The 23873-nt window shown below is 40.9% G+C and overlaps 1 protein-coding gene across 29 annotated transcripts in view; it reads left to right on the top strand.

Moving 5' to 3' along the window:
- The first annotated feature begins 11774 nt into the window (after positions 1-11774).
- The window catches only part of KCNMA1 (potassium calcium-activated channel subfamily M alpha 1), a 415621-nt gene continuing 403522 nt past the window's right edge, over positions 11775-23873 (top strand). For all 29 annotated transcript variants that reach the window (XM_066554104.1, XM_066554103.1, XM_066554096.1 and 26 more), the window contains exon 1: positions 11775-12274. In XM_066554104.1, the coding sequence (XP_066410201.1) occupies positions 11966-12274 (309 nt within the window). In that variant the 5' untranslated portion in view covers positions 11775-11965. The remainder of the gene's footprint in view (positions 12275-23873) is intronic.

Genomic DNA, 23873 nt, shown 5'->3' with positions numbered 1-23873 from the left:
CAATTAGTCAGCCATCTGTAGTACTTTCTACTAATAGTTACATTGCCTGGTTTAGAAGAGATTTAAACGCCTCTGTCTAGTTTTCAAGAACATGTACCCATTATACAAGAGATATTAGGCATATAACAGGAAATGGTGTGTACATTGACCCACATCCAATGGATCTAAGTTTAATATGAAGACAGTCTGAATATTCAAAATTCTGGAAAATAACTGGAAAAAAAAATCTGACTGCAGCTGAAATGACCATGCATTTCCTCTGTAACCAGCTACTCCAAAACCTTATCTCAGACTTGAACATCTTTTTTGCCTTCAGTGGCCATTTCCATCATGAAGCCCCCGTCCCCACCAGGATGTTGCCTGTTGTGTTCTCACTCAGGGGTAAGGGTAGGGCTGTCTTCTGTCACACTGCAGAAGCATTTGAAAGCACTGATTCCTCACGTACAGCTTTATCCTCAGTAAGGGATATCTTTTCCTTTGTACCTTGAGTTTATAAGGATCTCATTCTTCACCAAGGAGAGTTTAAAAAGCTACTGAGTTTGGATATTTTTATTATTATTAGACTGGGATGCCAAGACAAGATGTTTCTGTGCTGCAGAACTATTGGTCCAAGGTGAGAGCTGGTTAACATAGTAGTTTTGAAGAAGCTGGAGCAAGCTGAAGAAGGTAAGCAAATCTGTTCTGATTGTCCAAAGAAGAAATAGCTCTACCTCTAGTATTTCCTGGAACCTGATATTATTCCAGAGAACACTGAAGAGGTTACACTCCATGTTTAAAAATGGTTAATACTGAATTTATTAGTCTGGAAGGCAGGATTTTTTCTCAAAAGAGAAGTTAAAACATGGAGGAAGGTTGGCTGTATGTTTTAGTTTGTGTTAGAAAGCACTTACTGTACCATCCAGGAGAAAAGGCAGTATAAGCCCTCTTTTTTAAGAAGAAAAGGTGACATAATCTATGTCTTTACTGATATTGATAAAGCCTGGGTAAATCTTTTACTTTGTGATTCATGCAATGCATACACAAGTGTGTCGCATTGACACATCAATTAGGATTTAAACACATCTTAATTAGTTGCCAGTGCCTGTCACTGAAAGGGCACTAACCTGATGCACAATGAATGAAGTATATTGCCTAAATATTGTCTATGAAAATAGTATTTATTTACATCAATGTTAACCTGCCCTTGGTAAACTTTTACTGTCCTATGGCTCTATCGCAGTTAGTTAATAATTTACTCATAATTACTTGCCTATAAGAAGCTGAATCTTTCATGAAACAAAAGATAAAGTGTTTCATGAATGCTTTTTTATGTAAGCAGGGCGCATTTCCTTCTAGGAAAGCAATTTAGTAGTAAGCTGGTTTTGTCCATGGGACAAAAGTACCCCTGAAAATCTAATTTAATCTTTCTTGTTTTAACATGGCATGAATACTGTATGGCTAGAGCTTCTCCAGAATGACACTTATATCACTGAGGTAGTGGTTATTCTATGTAATATAATGTTAATATAGCTGTAGGGTTCTCTAGCACTTAAAACAACGGGGTTTTTTAATTGTGGGAGATAAACTCATTACATGGCTTTGCATTTCACCTGCCTTAATCCTAAGAGACATGGAATGATTATACAGCTTCATCTCTTCACAGACCTTGAAAAGTTCTAGGCTACCCATTTCTTGACACAAAAAGAGAACACTAGAAATTTGACATTGTGGACATTCAGAGAAAAAATAGTTTTGATGATAAATTTGGTAAAGGTGATAATTCCAAGTAACACTTTATAATACACATTTATACATATAATACACATTATCTATACATTTAATAATAGGTACAATTTATGAAAAACAGATCAAGTTCAAGTTCCATAAACCTGTGTAAACATTAGAAATATTCTAACCATTGCAGTTGTCAATAGACTGCATAGATCAGTTTCTAACATCCTGAGGGTAGGAGAGCAATAATGTATTCTCACATGTATAGCAGTGAACTTCCTTTTAGGAGAGGACAGGCTGGGAAAACCTGTTGTGTGAGATAAAGTCATAAAATCATAGGAGTGTATTATCAGAGACTTTGAATGGGGCTTGACTGAGATGGTGAATAGGTGGAAGGTTTGTGATCAATGTGTCTCACAGTGAAATACAATTCAGTATTCCATTGCCTAAACCTTCATGTTAATTAATAATTAAAAATTATCTGCAGAATATCTGCCTGTGAACATTTATGAAAATACTTTATTATGCTTTTCTCCAAAGATATTGCTCCACTTATTACAAATTATCCTGTGTCTAACTACTGTTAGATATGCACATGTGAATTATTATTAGATATCCACGTGTATCCTTCATTGCTGCAGCTACAGACTTGTATTCAAAGGCAAAGCTGCACCCATTGCCTAAGACACAAACAACCCATGCCTCTTCTCAAATAACTTATCATAGTTTTGACCATAGGTTGAATTACAATTAGCTTCTGAGAGGAAACAGAAATTAGCATCTGCCCATAGATCAGATTAAATTAAAGCCATGAACATGAGTTCAGCATATGAAACTATTCAGTCAATAAAGCTTCATTTTACCATTATTATATTGCCCAGAGGCTGCAACTGAAGGTGAAAACTGCACTTCCTTTATGTCAGTTGCCATTAGGTATCCCAACATTACACTGAATTTAGCACAGGAAAAAAAAAAATTTGTTGCTGGAAAATACTTCATTTTTAAGGCAGCTTTCATTTTGGCCTTGAACTCAACTATTTTGAATTCAGCCTGAGGGTATTTTGTTTGATAGCTTGCTGCAGGCTTAGTACTGCATGTAAGACTGCTGCATTAGCAGAGCTCTGACATTTGACACTTATCTGTGACTAATGATACATATTTGAGCCTTAGCAGCACCGTTGACTTGTGAGGGGACATATTTGAATCTATCCATGCACCACTGACTAGTGAGGGGACATATTTGAATCTGTCCATGAGAAAACAGAAAATTATGTCTTTAGAATGCTATTTCATAGATTCATCTTTTATCAGGAGTATAAAAAATGTCAGTTAATCACTGATCCTTCAAAAATTTTGACTAAGTTGGGTATTATTTTTTATTATTTTGTTAATTGAAGAACATATAGTTCTAAACAGCAAAGAAAATGCAAAAGCTATATTAATTCTGGAATTAAAGGTCACCTTTCGCATGGTAGCAAATACAGCCCCAGTAAGATATACATGCTGATGAAGTCAGCAAGCAATTAAGGACATGACTCCTACACAACCTCTTCAGCTTACTAGTCACTTAATCATACAAGGTGTCGAGCCTTGTCACCCTGGACCTAAAACACATGCTTAATTTTAAACATGTGACTCGGTTACAGGACTCTGTGAGATTACTTGTGCATAACATTAGACACCTGTTTAAATGCTTTGCTGGATCAAAGCAGGAATGCTCAGCATTTTGCAGGATTGCGTGTTAAATGTGTTTTATCTCATCCTCGTATTGGAAAAACTCTTTGGTGGATATATGTTTACGTAGTGGGAAGAGAAAAAGTGTCCTAGTGTCTTCTGATTATGGTGAGATTCAGCTTTTCAAACCTTACTGTATGGGCTGATGTTCGATAATAAAAGATTTATTTTGTTCCAATTTATTTTCAGTTGAAAATTGCCAATTCTCAGCTATCTACCTCCAGACAAGTGTGAGAGACAAGAAAGCAAAGCAGGTCATTGCAAACACTGCTCTTCCTGAATGATGTTGAGGCTATTGTCAAAAATAAACATCACATTCCTAAATGTGAATATATCCTGGGGAGAGCAAAGTGTAAGTGTCATAATGAGTTGCAAAAAAATGGTGTGGCTGCTTGTAAACATATGGTCTCCCCTTTACGGTTTTAGTATGATGTCTGATGTCTGATTTTTCAGTGTTAAGCAGAGTTACACCCTGTGGATTTGAAATTAGCTAGTGCTCAGAGCTGTTCTTAGGGGCTGGTTTCAGAACACACACACACACACATCTTCACATTTTTCTTGGTTTTTATGATTAGCTGACTTTTATGAAAATTTCCCTTGGCCTAATAGGAGCAGAGCAGCAGTACTGTCCTGCTATTGCTTTGCTCCTCAAACCCCTTAAACTGTACACAACAGATTCTGGAGCCCTGCAGTAGGTTAGGGCTGGTGGCTGCTTTCGGGAATGACTGGCAGAGCTTCCATTGTAGGGGCTCTGACTCTGACAGCAGTGACTCACTGCCAGTGCCACGTGGCAAAGTTGGCTGATGGACTTAAAAAAGAATCATCCAATGCAAACAGGCATCTGCGGGTTTGTATTTTACAATGATGCTTTTTTTTTGCCTCCATAGCCTTTTAGTTATGCCTTAGAAGGATCTAGAGTCAAAGCCAGATGGTTCCTAGAAGCAAGCAAATAAAACTACCTGGCCTGCACAAGGCCAGTATGCAAGATACCGAGTAAAAAGAATGGAAAATTCTTCTAAAAGGAATGGAAAATAAAAGATGAGGCAATAAATATTTAGTTCTCCAAATTAAATCCATTAGAAAAAAATTAGTTATTTGTCTTTGTGATCACTATGGCAATATCTGAGCAGTTCTGGAATGCTGTGCTTGTAGATAGTAGCTATGGCCACAGCATGAACACTTGGAAACTGGGGGACACTGACTGCTCTGTGCTGTTATAGTTATGTAATACACAGGAGATAGATATAGATATATACACACACACATATGTATTTGCTTCACTGCTATAACAGTTGCTGTATTGCTCCATTAGAAATTTCTGGGCCTATCAGGAATGACTAATGGGTGTCAATATTTATACAAAGAACTGGAGAGCTTCCACAAAACCAAAAGAAGGAAGTCCTGGCATTACCCTGATATGTTTGCAGAGTGAGGCAGCTGTCCTGATTTGATACAACTGAAAAAACCCAACACAAACCATGGAGAAGTTTTACCCTGCTTCTTCTTACTGCTCCCCTGCAGTGGTTCTTTGCACGCTACTGCACTTCTCTGTTGTTCTGTCATCACCATTCAGTAGAGGGTAAAGGGTTTGCTTCTACTCTCTGGTTTGGTCATCAGGGCCCACTCAGAAGAAGGGGAACTAATGCTTTAAGAGAGATATTTTAAAGGTCTTTTTATGTATGTGATTTATTTTCCATTTTCCTGACTGCTATTTCTGTAGCTCCTTTGTTAGTCTGTGTGTTAACAGTGACTGCTACTATTCTGTCTTCAGAATATCCTGGTATCTTCCTACTTTCTTCTCTTCTGGCTGGAAGGAAATCTCATTAGTACAAACAGTAATAAACAGGCTCTGGTTTGCGGGAGTCAAGAGTGCTTGTAAGTGTGTGGATTCATATTTATTAAATGTACTTACAGACCTCAGGCCGTCCAACATGGCTTAATTAATATCACTTCAGAGGTCATCATTTTGCTGTCACATTTTTTCAGATTCTGATTACATGTTCATATTCTGTTAATGCATAAACCATACTAATTTTCCAATAAGAAGTGATCCTACTGGCAAGAAATATCACATCTAATCAAAAGCTATGTGATTTGGGAAACTTGGTAAGAATGAGGAAGTATGTATGGGTCTAACTCTTAAGCAAAATACAAGGATATGAAGAATTGCTTTATTAAAATGGTAAAAAAAGCCCAAAGAAAATACTCTATGTTTGCAATATTAATTTGAATTAAATTTCTATTCATACCATATGGATTAGCATGAACAAGGGATTTTCTTTAATATATTATTTGGCTGGATTGAGTGCAAGGGTTCCAGTACTCTGGAGATGATCACTCTGAATGACTGGGTGACCCATTAAAGCATTTTGCTGAGGTATGCCTTTGTCCTGCCAGCTGGAGGATTTTGCCAGGGTTAAGTGCCAAAATAGATCTCAATACAAAAGTTTTAACTAATTCAAGGAAATCGTTACATAACCTCACTGCCAAGAATAGTGTTCACGTATACAGTTACAGAGAGATGTGATGAGGTTGAATATATTCCTATTTGCAAAGTACTTTGATAAGAAGCTGTTACAGTGTGCAATATATTATCATGCTAAATATGTACTTCAGTCTTTGAATAGGGATTGGGCAGATAGAAAGTAAACTAAACAGAATTTTCAATTAATATATGCTGAAATAGGTTGTCTAAATTCTATGAAAAAAGCAAATGCTGAAGATAATAATTTGCCATGTGCAAATATATAGTTATGTGCATATTGGTATAATCACCGGCTAAAATTTCCTCTTTTGAGTTTTTAATACAAGGACAGTAGATCCAATGTGTTTTACATCAGCATCTCAGACAGCAACAATTTTGCATTGCAACAAGAATCCCAGAATTATTTCATGATATGATTTTGTTCCAGTATCCATCTAATCACTACAAATGCATTAGTTTTCACTTTGTTCTCAAGAAAAAGTAGGAATAGTAAGGAATAGTATTACAGTGAGGCTCAAAATTAATTATGCAAGACATCTGTGCTTATATCTGGAGTCTGGTTGACAGTGGGTCTCCAGCATTTGAAGTCAAGACCAAGTGCCCCACTGACCTCAGAAAGACAAACCTAGCCTCTTGACTAGAAGTACTTTTATTATTATTTTATGCTATTTCTGTGTGTAAGTGCTTGCCCTGCCACAGCTACTGATGTTACATAAAACTCAATGGTGTATTCTATAGGGACAACAAAAATGTGAAGGAGGCTGTTGGACACAAACCACTGGAACTCTGGGGTTTTTAACCTTGAATGTATATACCTTTACTGACCCTTAAGCTGCCTCTTTAACATTTACTCTGTACCTTTAATCAAGGTTCAGGAAGGCTTTATATATAACCATTTAACAAATACATTGTGCTAAGCAAGTTTAGGGTATATATAAAGGCTTTTAGCCTTTTTAAATATAATTTCCCTCAGGTTAATAACATGCAAATGTTTTCTGTCATTTACATGGATTCAGTGAGACCATATATGCCATTAGGAAGAACTGGGGAGTACACATTTATTCTCTCACATTATTCTTCTTAAGAAAAAATGTATTGTTTGTATAATGTAGTCATCATTTAGAGAACACATAAATCTTCACACTGTTACTCCATTCATGCGTTGTTTTTTTTTTTCCCTAACTGCCATGCCAAATTAATCCCTGGTGCAATATTGTGTCACCAGTGAAGCTGTGCCACTTGCCTGGACTCTAGTTTTAACTGAAAGATTTATCATTCCAGAGTTTCTTTGTCTTCTGTACTTAGTACATGGATCCTTGGAAACCCAGACTGCTTTGCCATTACTGCCTCTTTTCTTTAAATAGTGTATCTTTTCCTTGTTTTTTAATCATGGTTTCTCTTAATGGAATGTGTGGAAAGTTTCCTCATATAAGCAAAATAAAAAGCCCCACTGTGATTTGCACTTGACTCATATAGGTACAGTTATGCAACTTTATTTAGCTTGTTATGTTTATTGCACTTTATTAAATAATTTGTTATTGATAATGTGGAATTGAGCAAGTTGTATTATGATTAAATGCAATAGCTTGTTCTTCCTCACATATTTAATTGCTAAAATCAAGAATGCCAAGGGGTTTGGGAAATTGATGAACAGAGTTGGGGGTTTTAATTGCAAAGATCCAGGACTGATGAATATTTTAAATACTTCTGTGATACTCTGCACAGAATATCCACAAGAGGGAACTGTTTTACATAAAGAGGAGTCATTCCCTTGCTGCTAAAACACTGCTTTCTGGAACCAAATCCTCCTGAACTACATTGAGTAGGCATGATTGTGTCCTGGACTATGCTACATGGTAAGAACAGGAAAAACACAGGTCAGCACAGCGTTTGTTTTGTTCTGTAAATAGTACTGTTAACAAAGTAAATTTTGAGCTCTTGAGTGAAATATTAAATAGACAACTAATCTGAAAACAAATCCATTGAAGTTTTCTGTTTGTTTGGAATAGATCTCTCCAGGATGCAGAGCTTGAAAATCTTGTTTAGTCTGAAGGCAACATGAAATGGAGTTGTTGCCTCAGTAAATGAAGCATACAGCCCCAGGGGGCTTTCTCAAACTCTGCTTTACAGAGCCTGCACTGGAAAGCTGGCCTTTCTTTATTCATAAAGGAGCAAGCTCAAATGGAATTTAATGGAAGGGATATTCATTTAAGGATCATTTTTACCTCTGACTATGAATGGGTGAACAAAATTCAAAGTTACCTACTTGGCTTTGTCTTTTGCAGATATTTCCTAGTAAGGAAACTTTCAACTGGTAAGGTAAGTCTCACCAATTGATATCAATATTTACTTTTCAGTGCGAGTTTCACGGTAAATATTTGTAGAACTGAGCCATATTTATGTAAATAAAAGTTTTGTTTATATGGATAAAACAAAAGGTTTTCCCCTGGATATATAGAGTGAAATTTATATACTAGGACTCCTACTGTATGTGTTGGTTGGTTTACAAATAATTTTTGAGCACCAGAACTTTAAAGCAGCCTTTAACAAGTGATAACAATAAATCTCCTATCCTTGTCCAAATCTACAAGTAAACTCTGTGTGAACATGTTTGAATCAAATTATTTGAACATACAGACTACATTTTGTGGTGCACTTGCTTTGCTTTAGTCAGAGTCTTTAGGACCATCTTGGCTATGTGGGGGTACAGTATTATGGGAATGATATTTTAGAGGTGCATGATGATCCTGTTTGAATCTGAAGTGCTCGTGAAAACAGTGTCTGCACTGCTCAGCTGCAGCAGTGTTGAGTCCAATAAATACTTTTTAACTCATACCTTCTGAATGCATAAAGCAAGAAAATGGATTTTCAGACTCCAGCCTATCTGTCAAATCTTCTGGGCCCTCTCAAACAAAGCAAGAGGGGATGTGTGCCACAGCCATGGCTTCAGAGACTCAGCTCTTGTTATCTGCCAGAGCAGAGTATGGAAGAAATCCCACCATGCAAAAGCCTTCCCTGGGATATGCTGTGCGGCTGCTCTTCATTGTCCTCATCTTTCAAGGTGCACAGGGTTGTAGTTTCTATTAGCTGTAAAAGTGCCTGTAAGTACCCGGCACTTCTGAAGATCAGACATCAAGTGCCTGTGTTACGATGCTCCTGCCCTTGTTCCACTCCTGGTGTTTGCTGATGGATAAAAGGATCCCTGGGCGTGTGTGCAGCTGTGAAAAGGGTGCTCCTCACAGGATTGCCGAGCAATGACCATGAGGACCAGGTTCTGAGCCCAGGACCCAAGGTTGTGCGATCCTGTCATGGCAACACTTTGCAGTCCAGGTGGCTCTCTAGCTGTGGGGAGGGTTGGTAAAGAAAAGCCATGGGAGGGAGCAGCAGCTGTGGCAGTGCAGTCTGGGCTTGCATGTGGCAGCTGTGACAGGCAGTTTCTTTTCAATCTGACTAGTTTTCTACATCTAGAAATTCTCAACCAAATAGTTTCCTGGGAATGGCCTGCTTCACGTCTGCTTTGTAACTGAATGTTTTTCTCTCGGAAAAAGTAATGTGGCATTTCTCTTACCTGTATACACTTCTGTATCATTATCAAATGCCTTCTCTATTCAGAGGACCTATTAAACCCTTCTGGGAAAAGGAAGCCTTTTCTTGAAGGAACAGACTGGAGGGGCAGACTGGAAAGAGACATCATGATGAACTCAGGCACAGTGGTGTTATTGCCTGAAAAAAGTGGGGGTGAAAGGGTTAGAGAGCCCCATAAAAAGCTTTGGGAACTCATAAAATCTCATTACCTTCACTTAAGTAGAAAACAGAAACAAACAAGCCCCTGGCAGATGCAGAAACAGACACTACTACTACTAAAGGTTAAGAGATTACTATTTCATAATGGTGGTTCTCTGCTGGTATAGCAACTAGATAAGATGGGGGAATGTCACGCACACAAAGCCTGCTGTATTTTACCCTTGGAAAGATGTCAAGAGGATCTGCATAATACTTTGTACAGACAACCCAGTGAGCAGACCATGTGCCAAACAGAGATTTTGATTTATGTATAAATGAATACACATATAGACATATGAATTTCTCTGCTTTTCAATGTGAATCCGAAAAAAAAGTAGGAGATGACTATCCAGATTTCCTTGCTGGCTTTCCCTTTCACCCCCATCCTCCCCAAAGGTGTCATTTAAAATTGCTATTTACATTCCTAAGGGTTAAATTCAGGAATGTTCTTGGGATGTGCGGCAATTTACGGCGTGTTTGCAGAGCATTTGCGGTACTTGCCCGTGTCAATTAAAGACAAGCCACGAATGCCTTCAGCGGAAAAACCCACGCCGCGGTCCCCGATGTTTATTTCACGCTCCCTTAGCGCGTTTCCATGCCAGCTCCCCCCTCCCGCGCCGTGCGCATCCCCGGGCACCTGCTGCTGCAGCTCAACCGCCTCCTGCGAGCCCCGAGCGCGCCCCGCTCCCTCCCTCCCTCCCTCCCTCCCCCGCTGCCCCCCGGCTGCAGCCCCGGGCCCGCCGCCCCCGAGGGCGCCCCTGCGGAGGGGTCGCGCTCTCCGCGGTGCCGCGCTGCGCGGCGGGCGAGGGGTGCGGGCGATGGGCGCGGGGGCCCGGCGGGGCTGCGGGGGCCGGGGCCGTGACTGCGCCGTGCGTTGGCCGCTGCGTCATGACATCCTCCGAACCGGCCCCGCGCACCGCCGGCGCGGGGGGGCCGCTGCCGCCTGCCCCCGCCCCACCGCGGCTGCGGAGAGCGCGGCGCGGCGGCGATGGACGCGCCAGGGCCGGCGGGACTTGTTGGACCGGCAGCTCCCCGGCGCGGCCGGACACCGCCTCGCCGCCACCTGTGAAGCGCCCGTCTCGGCACACAGCGCCCGTCTCGGCACACAGCCCCCGCTCCCGGCTCGCCGTCCCCTCCGGAGCGGGCGCTCGGCGCTTCGGCGGCGCCGCGAGCTGGACCGAGCGGGCGCGGAGCGGGGAGCGCTGCCCATGGGGCGTCGGGAGCCCGCCTGAGCCGGCGCCCCCACCCCGGCGGCAGCGGCAGCGCGGCACCCCCGGCCCGCCCGGCACCCCCGGCCCGCGGGGCCTTTGATGCGCTCCCGGAGCGGCCGCGGCTGCGGGCGCGGGGCCGTCGCGTCCCCCGGCGGCACAGAGGGAGGGGCGGGCGCCGGCGGCGCCGCTGCGCGTGTGGGAGCAACAGCCTGAGCGACAGCCGGGCCCTGGAGGGAGCTCCCGAAGGATGGGCGAGGAGGCGGCGGCAGCGGCAGCGCACGCACAGATGGGCCAGCGGAGGATGAATTAGGAGCCACAGGAGGCTGCTGCTGGCACCGAGGGGGGAAGAAGAGAGGAAGGGGCTGGACTTGAAAGAGGAGGAGGAGGAGGAGGGTGCGCGGGGAGGGGGTGACTGAGTATCGCTGATAACAAGTTAAAGACTAATAACAATAATAAGAGACCACCTCTGGGAGAATCCGCGGCGGAGGCTGAGTGAGGGATCCCCGCTGAGGCCAGCGGGGTCGCAGCGCTGGGTATCTCGGAGAGACGCTCAGAGGCATCAGTTTGTGGTGGTGGTGGATGATTTTTTTTGGGGGTGGGCGGGGTAGGGGCTGTGTATGCGGGAGAAGGAAGGGGTGGGAATCTGAGGAGGAGACTATATTTTTATTATTATTTTAAATTTTTTTTAATATTATTTTCGCCGTACAAAGAGGACGCTCGGAATTCACCGGCCTGTCGGCTCCCGAGAGGGATCCGGGAATTGTGCGGTCGCTTTTCTTCACCTGCTTTTTTTTTTTTGTTTGGTTGGTTTTTTTTGTTGTGGTTTTTTTTTTTTTTTTTTTTTTTTTTTTTGTTTCGTTGGTTGGTTTGGTTGTTTGTTTGTTTTGACTGGGGGCTTTTTTAATTTTTATTACTCTCCTTATGGTTCCCCGCTGAGCAGCGGCGGCAGCAGCAGCAATATGGCTGGTGATGGGCTTTTTGGGGGGCGCTGGCGGCGGGAGGAGCTCTCGGAAGCCCCTGCGCGCCCGGCTCGCTGTTAGCTATGGCAAATGGCAGCGGCGGCGGCTCCTACCCGGGCGGCAGCGGCAGCGGCATTAGAATGAGTAACAATATCAACGCCAACAATCTCAACACAGACTCGTCCTCCTCCCCCGTCAATGTGCCCAAGATGGATGCGCTCATCATCCCGGTGACCATGGAGGTGCCCTGCGATAGCCGCGGACAGCGCATGTGGTGGGCTTTCCTCGCCTCATCCATGGTTACTTTCTTTGGGGGACTGTTTATCATCCTGCTGTGGAGGACCCTCAAGTACCTGTGGACTGTCTGCTGCCACTGCGGGGTCAAAAACAAGGTAACTCCCCCTTTCCCTTCCCTTCCCCTCTTTCTGTCGGTGGTGGTTTGGTGCGGTGGTGGTGCTGAGGAGGAGCAGGAGCCCAGCCTCGTAGAGCAGGACACCTGGGCGAGGTGGCTTAGGGCTGCTGATGGCACTGTGCTGGCTGCTCTTGGCTTAGGGCTGCTGGGAGCTGCAACGTGGGCAGTGTAGCTGGAGGGTGAGGTGGTGGGTGCAGTCCCGAGGCGCCTCCCCGCTCCCCCTTCTCGTTTTCCTCTGGTGGCACGAAAGTTAGACCTGCTGTGCGACACTCACCCTGCCCGAGAGGCACATGCTGTGAAGTGGGACGGGGCAGATCAGAAGTTTATGTGCACCCTTGGGGCCGCATGCGATGGGGTGGGAGCTTGCATATCCTGATCTAAACTCTCAGTTGCCTTGTGGAATGAGAAACTTCGGTAGAATTGAAAGGGTCAATTTCTCACTCAAGTGAATCTTTATAAAGCTAGTTCCATTCCCTGGGAATCTTTGACATTTCTGTTTGTTAAATTAAGTGTATCTATCTGGAAGTATTCTGTACATTTGTAAGTATTCTCTTAACCTAAGTGTGAAGTCTTTGAGGCAGCCTTTCTGCCCCTTTGGTTTTTGCTTATTTCCAGCTGGAAGAAAGCATAGTATGTGAAATAAGTTCAGTTTCTGCTTTGAAGGGTCTATTTTCAAACCAAAGCTAAGAACTTGCTCAAGTCCAGACTTTCGTTTTTGATTACGAAAAATGAGATCCAAATTGTTACCACTCTGTATTGTGAAAGTGGATTTTGACAGACCCCAAAATAGACCAGCAACTGGAGTTTCTCCCCTTCCCTTTTCACATTTTTTGAATTACAAATGGAATAATATCTGCTTCAGTTATTCCTGGCACACAGACACCCACAAAAACACACACACCTTTTAATATATGGTTGCTAGGTTGCTGGTTTGCTTTGACGTACAGTGAGCTGTCTTCCCCTTTCTCCTGTCCCCTCCCCCCTAAACACACAGCACATTCACCAGCTCTGTGGAGGGCCCAGCATTTAGGGGAAACCAGGAACAAAGTTAGAGCATGAGAAGTTGATGTTTGTTGTGTAGTTTGGGTTGCCTAAATGAACCTCCACATTCCAGTTGGAAGTTAAACTCTTACAGTGGGCTTGGCCTGTCTATGGAAGGAGTGATTGCTAAAGTTAAGGAATAAAAGCTTTTAAGTCAGCCTTAAGTGTCAGGAATTCTATCAGGCAGCACTACTTTTCTATAGGCTTTTTTTTTTTTTCATTCAAAACCAAACCTGAACTTTCTTAGAGAGGTGCTAGCCAGATATGATGACACAGCTCTAATGAATTTGTGATAATAAGATACTGTTTCCTACAGCAGTAAAAGTCAATTTTCAAGGAAGGGTGAGTAGTGAAGACTTAAGCTTTGGTTTTGTTGTGTATTTAGCATTTCTGCCTCCACGGAATGAGACAAATGTACAAAGGCTCTGAGGGATCTTGAGGAAAAAGAAAAATCTGCGTGTTATTACCTTGTTATTACCTCATGCTTCTTCCCTTGAGAGAGTAAAAAGTTACAGGCTTGTACGCAGACTTCTATGCATGGTTCCTTGATGGGTGCTGTTGATCAGATAGTCCACCACTGGGACACAGTCAGTTAAAGCAGATCAGTCATTTCTTAACCAGTATAGAAAGATATGTGCAAATTGTTTTTAAAACCTCTTGGGCTAAATGTGGCAGTTTAGTAATAGGCTTTGTTGAGGGGTTCAAACACTTCCAGTCCCAACAGTTTGATGTACTATGGCTATGGCAGGTTGTAAGATTTCAGTTTATTTCATCTTTGAGACTGAAGTAGTTCCATGAATGTCATTCCCTGGGGCAGGAGGATAAAGGGCTCTGCAGGTAGGGGGAGATATATGTCTCCTTTTAGATCCTATTTGTTCCACTTACAAGGATTTTCAAGACTCTGGCAAAGAAGAATTTCAAGGGCTGATCCTGCATTCCTTATACGATAAAATGGGGAATTGGAGGGATTTCTGTGTATGCAAGGACGTTAGTTATAACTAGTTATTGCAAAACACTTTTCTAGTATTCAGGGTATAAAGGCTAACTGAAGGAACTGGAATTATCTGAAACTTTGCTGTTATCAAGCTCATACTTGGTTGCTTGGTGAGTTGGGAAAAGCTGCCGAGGCTGCTGGAGAGAGCTGTGAATGCGTATATATGCTGTGTTGACTCTATTTGGCCTGATATAAAAGCAGTTTTGGAAGAAGTAGCTCCTCCTACTGCAGGATTGAAGAAGTTTTCTGCATGTTAGGAGCTTTCCTTTCCTCTGCTGCCTCTTCTGCTGCTCCACAGGTTGCAGGGGAGTTGGGCTGTCCAGCATCATCTCCCTATCTACATAAAGAGCAGTCCCAGTGAGAGAGCTAAAAGAAATCTTCCTCATGTCTACTTTCTGTGGCCTCTTATTGAATAATTCACATATATATGTGAATAATTCAGAGTTACTCTGCTGACACTCATGTCTGTATCTGTTATTGCAAAGAACTGCAAAAAAGTTTCGTTTTTCTTCTCCCTGCTATATTCTAAGCATGACATTGTATTCCATGAATTTGTTGATGATTGTTTGGGATGTAAAACTTTTTATGACTATGTAGAAGGATTTAGAGTGTGGTTTGTTTGGAGTATCCTGCTCTTCAACTCATTTAATTTAAAGCTGGAATTTAAAACCATGATATAAACAGTTTATTACTTTGTGGTATGAAATTTCATTAATTTTTTTCCCCTTGGAGATAAGAAAGTCAAGATACTGTAAGTCAAGAATATGAAAACAGCTAACAGAATCATCAACATTGTCCCTTAAAATTCCGTGTCTAATTTATGTAATTGTATATGAATAGAACGTGACTCTTAATCGTGTACTAAAAATGATTGTTGAAGGTTTAGGATTTTCATGCTCCATGCTTGCTTTGTGAATTGGCATTTAAAAAAAAACTGTCCAGAAAATGTAAATCTTTACCTTTGTTGTCAGTTTCATGTTGTGTGACAGTCATTACTATCAGAGCCCTTGTATTTCTTTATTTAATATGGTATATAATTTTAGATGCGATTTTTCAAAATTAGCTACAGTCTATTTGCAACCAGCCTTGAAAAATGCTGTTTTTCTTCTCAGTGTTTACATCTACATTTTTAGTAGTGCTTAGATACTGCTAAAGAACTTGTCTGGTCATTGTTTGTTTTTTCTCCCTTGACCAACTAATTTCTGTTTGTGTATGAAAAGTAGAATGTGAGATTAAACTTCACTGGGTTGGACACTGACATTAGTTGTTCTTCTTTGTGGTAACAGCAGAAAAATAAAATGAATATGCATGGTAATGTACACAGAGGGGCTAAATGCATATTGTACAATCTATAGGTCTTTTGATTATATGGATTTGCCTCTACATTTTCTATGCTCCTGGAGGGCATTTTCTGCTGACATTATCTGTTATGGCTTTGGACAAACTCTAAAACCATGAAGAAGGAGCAGCGGAATGAGAGAGTACAGGTTTGGGGCACAGTCAGCTCCTGGAGCTGGTCAGTGCAGAATCAAATGGAATTTGTTTCCTTTTGAAGAATATGATACCAGACCCTTTATTGCTGCTCCTTGGGTCCCCAGTCAAGGGTGCCTCTTACAGACCTTATGTCATCGGGCTCTGGCAGGTAGAATCCTTATTGTGATGCTTTCAGTGTTTTGGAAGAGCTTTTCCTCCCCACAACCCAGGACTTGTACACATATCAAATGAAATTATGATTATAGGTAGCAGTTGTTAGCCTCAACTTAAAAGCCCTTCTTTGACCTTGGTCTACAAATTTTTGAAATATAGTAAGTTACGCAGTGCTTTTTACTCAGTAGAAACCAAGCAAGGTTCACATTTGTTTTGAACAGAAAAAAACGTGGTTTTGCTGGAAATACAATATTTGCAGAAGTCATCTTTGAAAAGTTAAGAATTTCAACCCAGAATTCTAGAGCCTGAGAAAACTTGTAAGTGGAAAAATTTAAGTTGTCCATAAAACAAGCAGCATTCATTCCAAGCTGGCTCTAGCGTGGGCGAGGCTTGTTGGTTTCTGAGCAATACCTGCATAAACGTCCTCTCAAATGAAGAAAAGGATTTGAGGCACGCTCTGTTGAGGAAGGTTGGAGTGTCCACTGGAGGACACGTGTGGACACACAATGCAGGAGAGCCCTTCATTTCAATCTGTGCGTGGAATCCTCACCTTGACTCTGGCGAGGATGAGCTGGGCAGCAGCGTGTGGTGAACAACTGGGAGGCTCAGGGGATTAGCGGGAGCTGTAACACATTTTGTGCTCGGTCACATGCACGGCCTGGCTCAGGCCTTCCTGTCCCATGGCTGTCAGGTGGTCTGCACCCAATCCCCCCCTGAGAGCCTCCCCAGACAGGTTGCCAGTTGAGAGGTGGCCGTGGTGGAGAGGCCAAGGTCTGAGACAGAAGGTGCTCGCAGCCCTTTGCAGGTGGCGTTTCTACACGCAGGGATGGGCGCTGCTGTGGAGGGGTGCATGCTGCTGCTTTCATGCTCTGAAAAGGGAAGGTACTTCTGGCTCTCTGGAGCTTAGGAAGGATTTCTCATTTTATAAACACATGCTAAAATAGGTTTCTGCATGCAGAAAAGAGAATGTGGGGACAAGGATTTAACCCGTAAACCAAACATTCTTAACCAAAATCATCATACTTATTTTCAAGGCTCTGCAGCACATACCTTTAAGGGGAACATCTGCATGCAAAAAGAACTTGAAAGTCTCACGTTTGCAAATCCATAAGTGCTGGTTGAAAACCATTAGATTTCACTTTTTTTTCCCCCCAGTTTAGCTCCATAGAAGAAATGCCTGTAATAGCAAACAAAAAGCTTTTAAGTAACACTGATCCATGTACTCAGTTTTGATGCATTGGGATTTCTGATTGCAGAATGAGGGCAGTTTCCAGCCCCAGAGACAGAATCACTGAACATTTAGAGAGCACTAGCCCTAAGTATAATCTCTGCAGGGACAGGATCTAATGATTATAATTAAAACCAGCAATGATGGTACTTGTATGTCCTGTATTAGTGAAAGAAAGTGGATTGTGAATCTTAGTCATTGAGTGTCCTTCCTGGGACAAATCCTACAAAGAAGCTGTAATCTCTAGTCAGGTGCAGCACAGAGCAGCAGTCAAGCATTCCTTCTGAGATTGGCTCTCCTGTGGAATCCAACTCGGAGTGACAAAAGTTTATATGAATTTCAGGGCTGGCTGGTGATAATTCCTCAGCAGGATCAGGGTGTAGTTCAGCAGCAGCAAGGCATCCTGTAGTGTGAAGTTGGTAGGGCAGCAGTCGCTGTGGAGGTATAAACGTGAAAATAACACTAGATGAAATTGGGGGACAGGGTACCCTTTGGTTCTACTAAACATACCTTGTCACGTTGCATAAAACTGTGTATATTTTACATGTATGAAAATTAGGAATTATCAGAAGTCTGAGGAGAGCACAGTGAATGCAGCTTGTGGAGGTTTTCTAAGGGAAAGATAGCTGAAACATTTTGTGTGGGTGTTAATGGTTAAAAAATATTTTTCTCCTGCACATATGATTTTAGTGGCAGAGGGAAAGGAGCTACACTTTAAAAAGCTGTGTTTCTGTAATGGGTTTATATGCTAATATATGGCTGAAGGTTTAGAATCTCAGAATAGCTTGAGATGGGAGGGAGCCATAAAGATCACTGAGTCCAGCTCCCTGCTCCTTGCAGGAATACAATGCCTGACTGGGAAGTGAGTGCAAAACTCTGTTAGATCACAAGACTACACTGGCATTTATGCAAAATTACACAGGGCTAAATACACCAGTTCCAAATTAGACCTCCTGGTTTGTCAGTGTGGGCACTTTGTCCAGGACACACAGGTCACCCTGGGTGAGAGTGGAGGGTGGAAAAGCAGCAGGGTCTGAGTAAATGAGAAGGAATGATACCTATCTTCCACGCCTGTCAGAGACATACTGGTCAGGAAGGGCCCATTTTGAATCCTGATGGTATTCATAGCCTGAGAATACATCGGGTTTGCATCTTTGAGAGGAACTCTTCATTTCCATATATAGTATCCATGGCTCTGTTTAAATGAATGTGCTGCCACTGAAATGTGTTAAGTTCCTTTGCTTTGAGATGATATATTGCATGTATTTGTCTGTTTGAGAGGTACAGAAATGAGAGAGTTATCCAGGGTCTGTTGAAATAGAGGGAAGCAGTCCTAATAACTTCAATGGCTTTGGACTCAGGCCTAGATGTTCACAGTGTCCTAGATGAATCAGATTTTCAAAAAAAATAATATTCTAATATTAACATTTTAAGCTTTTAAAAGCTTTTTTCTTTTATTGTAGCAAGTTGTATTTACTTGGTTTATGGTCATCATGTCTGAGATTTCAACATTAGAAACATAATATTTAAAAGTCACACATGGTATGTTTCTATTCCAGTCAAGAATTATACCTTCTGCCAGGCTCCCCTGGGGAATCAAAAGTTGAGTGCTTGAATGGCTGATAATAAGGGCGTCTCTCCTGCAAGCTGATGTTTGCAATGGTAAATATTGGCTCTTTTTTTAGAACTGCAGTAAGGGCACATTTAGTGGAACTGGCAGAGGTCCCTTGCCCCATGGATCACCTGCAGAACAGACACATGTGCAGCTGCAGCCCTGAGACCTGGAAACCTTTTTGCATGTCTTGAGCTTCACTACCTAACTTAAGTATCAGAAGTGGTAACATAGAGTGGAGAAAATACCCTAAACTAGGACACAGAAATGGGGAGGAGTACTGTAACCTCATCAACAACTGCAGCATCACACAGACAACTGAACAGCTTATCACTGTAACTGTTAAATACAGGTCTACCATGTTGTTTTTGTATTGCTCTTTATAGAATAAATTTATACTACAGTTTTGCTTCCCCTTTGTCCAAGAAAATCATGACTAAATATTGGCATACTTGGGTATATTTCATTCATTTTTCATGGTATCTTTTACATTTTTATCTAATGCTTAGCTCTTCTTTTTTTCAACTAAAAAGGTGACTCACTTTTAATATGCTATTACTATTATTATTAGTAGTAGGGAGATTAGCATTACTGGTGTTGGATTAATTTTCTATTTTAAGTACAGGGAAAACATTGATACAGATATGTCAAAAAAAAACCTGTTTGAAAATGGTGATGTTAATATTGCAAAAATAAAGAGAAATGTATTAGAACGATTCTTTATTTAAGCATCTTGTAAGTTTTCTAGTATAAACGCTGTTCAGTTTATTTTAGGTGGGATTAAGCACAGATATTCTGTAGGACAGAAATTGGAATGGGTTACTGGGGCACTCTGTGACCTATGGTGGTGCTAGTAGGTGCAGAGCACTTTAGGTGCTTCAAATAAGGTGAATCCTTTTGCTAGAAGTGATTTGACATCACTTTTTTTGAAAGTGAGTTTGCAGATCAACAGGCAGAAGGTTTGTGATGTTCTTACATTTTCTAGGTTATCATACTAAAAGTATTCTTTCATAAAGAAGCTGACAGACTCCACTTGGGTTTTGAAGACTGAAGAACAAAAATCTCCTATTCTTTTTAGTCACAGGAACAGCTTAGGTAGGAGAAAATATTGCAGAGTCTGTCTGTATGCGGTGCAAACCTTTTTCCCCATGAGGGATCTTTTTAATGCTTTGATTATGCACTTTTGATAGATTGGTTTTGTTATATGGGAAGTTTTTCCAGCATTTGGTGTTAGTTTTCTTGTACTATATATATATATATATATATATATACAATACACCTAAAGGCTTCTGATTCCTTCAGGATCAGAAACAGGGGACTACTAGCTTTATGTTTGTATTATTTTCATATTATTTAAGACTCTCAGCTATAAGTCTCCTTCTTGTCTTTCACCCTTTGTGGGTCTGGCTTCTGGTTTAAAGCCATACAAAATTTTTGACTAAATGCTGGTTTTCCTCCTTTGACACTGCCTTAGATGTGTAACTTCTGGTGTCTTTTTGTTAGAAGAGCTGAATTTGTATTACAGATCTCTTGTTCTTGAAAGAAAACAATACAAAAAAAGTCATGGTTTTGATATTTGCAAAAATAAGTTTGGTTGCTTTGCTGGAATGTGTCCCTAGGATATAATAAAATTTTAATTTACAAAAGTGGAAAATGCTGTCCAACGTGTGGAGCTTTAGCTCTGGCTGTATGATGTAAGTGATCAAGTTCTAATGTTAACCTGGATGATATGTACAATAGGAAAACTGTGGTATCTCTGTGTAGACAACTGAATGATTCTGGGAATGACAGAAAAAAGTGTCTGCTTCTTCTTATTTCCAATTTGTGGTATTATGTTTGTTATTAAGTTATGCATAATTTTTAAAGAAAACTTACACAGCAGTTATTTAGGTTAATATATGGAACTCGCATCACTTGCACAAAACAGCTGTTTGGACATCAAAATTTCTATTTAAGATCTTAATAAGATCTTAATCTGAATTGATTTCAGTCAGTTTCAGTTCATTTCAGAAAAAGGTATTGTTCTTGAAAACTTTTTTCTCTATATAGATGTTTGTTCATTAACATTTTTTTTTAATTTAATGTTGACTTTGCACATCATATTCTGGACTTGAGTTGGGTTTACTTAATCCCCTGGCTTCTCTGTATATATATAGGGGAAGGTAGTCAAGTGTTTGTAAAGTTATGCACTGTTTTAAAGCTCCATAAAGCAATACTGTCTCTTGCATTAACATCTAATAGTCTTAATTTTAATTTTCTTTTAGCTAAGAGGTTGATACATACCTAGTAATAAAAAAAATAGATATTATAAGCTGATTTCTCTTGGAAATAACTATAATAAAAATCAGGTTAAAAATAACTTTTCATGCTCTTATTTAAAAATGTTATAATTTCTGTGGCCATAGTTGCTTTAATAAAACTATACAAACTTTTGTCTTTATTGACTGTCCATGTGATTCTTTGTCTTTGGGTTTTGTGTTCTTTAAAGTTTTCTTTTTACTTTTTTAAACAAAAAGGCAGACACAGAATGTCATAGGCTTTTCTGTATACTTTTTATAGAATAATCAGTTTTGAAGATTTCTGCTTGCAGCAGCTGAAGGGTACTGCAGAAGGGACTCCTCACTTGCATCAGGTGCAGCAAGAAAGCAAACCTCCTGAGTTACTAATTGTTAAAATCCTTCATTAATGATCATCCAGGGTGTTGCTGAGTCTTGTTGAGAGGAGGGTCACATTGCAAAGTGAGTTGATTTAAGGAGTGTGGGTGGGTGTGTTGGAGGTGACTGGGTGATTGACAGAGCTCCAGACTGTCATCCAGCATTTAGCTGTGCTGCTCCTGAGTGCTCTGAGATGTAGGGGCACAGCAGCTTGGTTTAGAGCATGTCTGATTGCATGATTATTTCTGTGAAGGTGCCTAAGCTGCGTTTTGTGGTGTTTGCATCTCTATTATGATTTGGTATGAAGGTAATGTAAACCATACCTCATTTGATCTAATGCCTCTTGAAGTTAAGTTACATCACTTACAATGTTTTTTTAAACACAATTTTAATCCATCAGACCAAGTGAGGTGTTTTGTCACAGCAGAATTTTTTTTTTATTTAGTCTTCCAATACTGGACTTACTGTCCTGAGGTGCTGGTTTGACAGTGCTAATAAATCCAGACTTTAATACTGTGAGACTTGTTGCAAGGTACCTCAGCAGTGTTGACTAGTAAGTAGTGGTAGCTCCACATCCTAAACCTTTCTATGTGTTTTAAGGCCTTTTCACTGAGTAGAAATGCTTTAATGGGTAAAAACTGAATGCTGAAAGGTTTAAAGAGAGAGGTTGTTCCATTATTGCCGTGCTAAATATTGATTTCATGGTGTCCTCTGCAGGATAGGGTTTTGTTAACTCTAGCATGTAGCTAGATAACTTTTGAAAGTAACCTCCAGCTTCCCGGCATGGTTGGGTGAATTCCCTTCAGGTGAGACTGTGTAGGAAGATGAGCTCCATCAGCACACCTGATCTGCTCCTCCTGTTCATGGGCCTGAAGTCCCTGCAGCTGGGTTGAATTAGTCTTGTGGGTATAAATGCTGAAGTGCATTTATAGGTTCTTCACCCCTTTAATTATATTGATGGTGGATCCTGAATGCCTGGTTTTACATTGTCAGTTTATTTGGGTTAATTGGGCTGCTTGCTACTAATTACTGAGACCATCAGGTTAAAGAATTAGGTGATGAAAGCCACTGAGATTGGCTGGGTTGGTCAGAGTACAGCGTTAGCACCAAGGCTGTGGGTTCAATCCCTCTGTGGGGCCATTCACTGAGAGTTGGACTCAATGATCCCTGTGGGTCCCTCCCAACTCAGAACATCTGTGACTCATTCTTTCTTTTAAACAAGCCCTACCCTTACAAATCAATTATTTTAAATTTAAAAAAAAGTTTAATTCAATGTGGATCTTGTAGCAAATGCTACATTTATAGAAGATTTTTTTAAAATAATCATTATAGTCTGCAGAATTTAATTTTAGGTTGTTTTTGTTTGTCCTCTGGCTTCAGGCATTTGATTAGATTATGTAGTCGAGTTAGCATCTCACTGGACTTCTGAAGGTGAAAACCTAAGATTCTTGTTTAGTTTGTGTGACATTTGGAGCTAAAGCTGTGCACATGCTTTAATATCAGAGATGCAATACGTCTGCTACGGAGACAGACTTTGGAGAATTGGCATCTCTTACAAGTGATGCAAGTTGGTTTGTGTTTTGTATTGATACATTTTAAGTAAAACTAATTCCTGTTCTATGTGTCAGTGCTTCTGTATCATTTAAGTTCTATTTAGAGGGCTAAAAAGCTTAAGTTTTTTGTAGCATTTTATGCAAGTGGGAAAATTCATTCTTAGACCTCCAGGATACGATTGTGAAACATTCCACCCTGTATAAGGAGCATTGTGCCTTCAAAATTTGTCTTAGCAATTTAGAAGATCTGAACTATTTTTCTGTTGTAGTATGCTGAGGCCAGCTGGTTTTGCAGGCTTAGTTGTGCCAGATCCTCTTACCAGCTTTGGCCAAGGGGCAATGCTCTGCCCCATGCATCTCATGCTGTAAAAGCAGATAATAAGGAGAAAGCCAGGAGAGGAGGACTGTCAAAAAACTGATTTGTCCCAGCCCATGTAAAGCAACCTAGTGATTAAGATAAGCAGATGATATAATTATCCATTCACCCCTTTTGTTAAATTTATGAAGGGAATGTAGTTTATGAGTCCTTTAGGGCAGTTACTATTTTGAAGACCTACAGGTAGTTATAAGTTGCCCTGCTGATCCAAGTTCTTGTGTAGATTTATTTTTTACATGAGCAGAGAATAGAAGGAATTTTAAAAAAAGCTTTAATTTGGGTGGGATGAAATTTTACCTGTAGTATATTGAGGAATTTTTAAGGAGAGAAAAATCATGTGGTGGAGGGAATGAAGGCTGGTGACAAGAAGGAGGGATTCTGTCTAGTTCAACAAGCAGTGCATGGTATTCACTTTATATGCAGACTCTTGGAATATGCCTGCTTCATTGCCATTAAGAAAAAATCAAACACAGT

The sequence above is a fragment of the Molothrus aeneus genome, chromosome 8 (genome assembly GCF_037042795.1).
Source record: "Molothrus aeneus isolate 106 chromosome 8, BPBGC_Maene_1.0, whole genome shotgun sequence".
NCBI lineage: Eukaryota > Metazoa > Chordata > Aves > Passeriformes > Icteridae > Molothrus > Molothrus aeneus.
The sequence above is the reverse complement of the archived record's forward strand: the minus strand, read 5'-3'. Positions and strand labels throughout refer to the sequence as shown.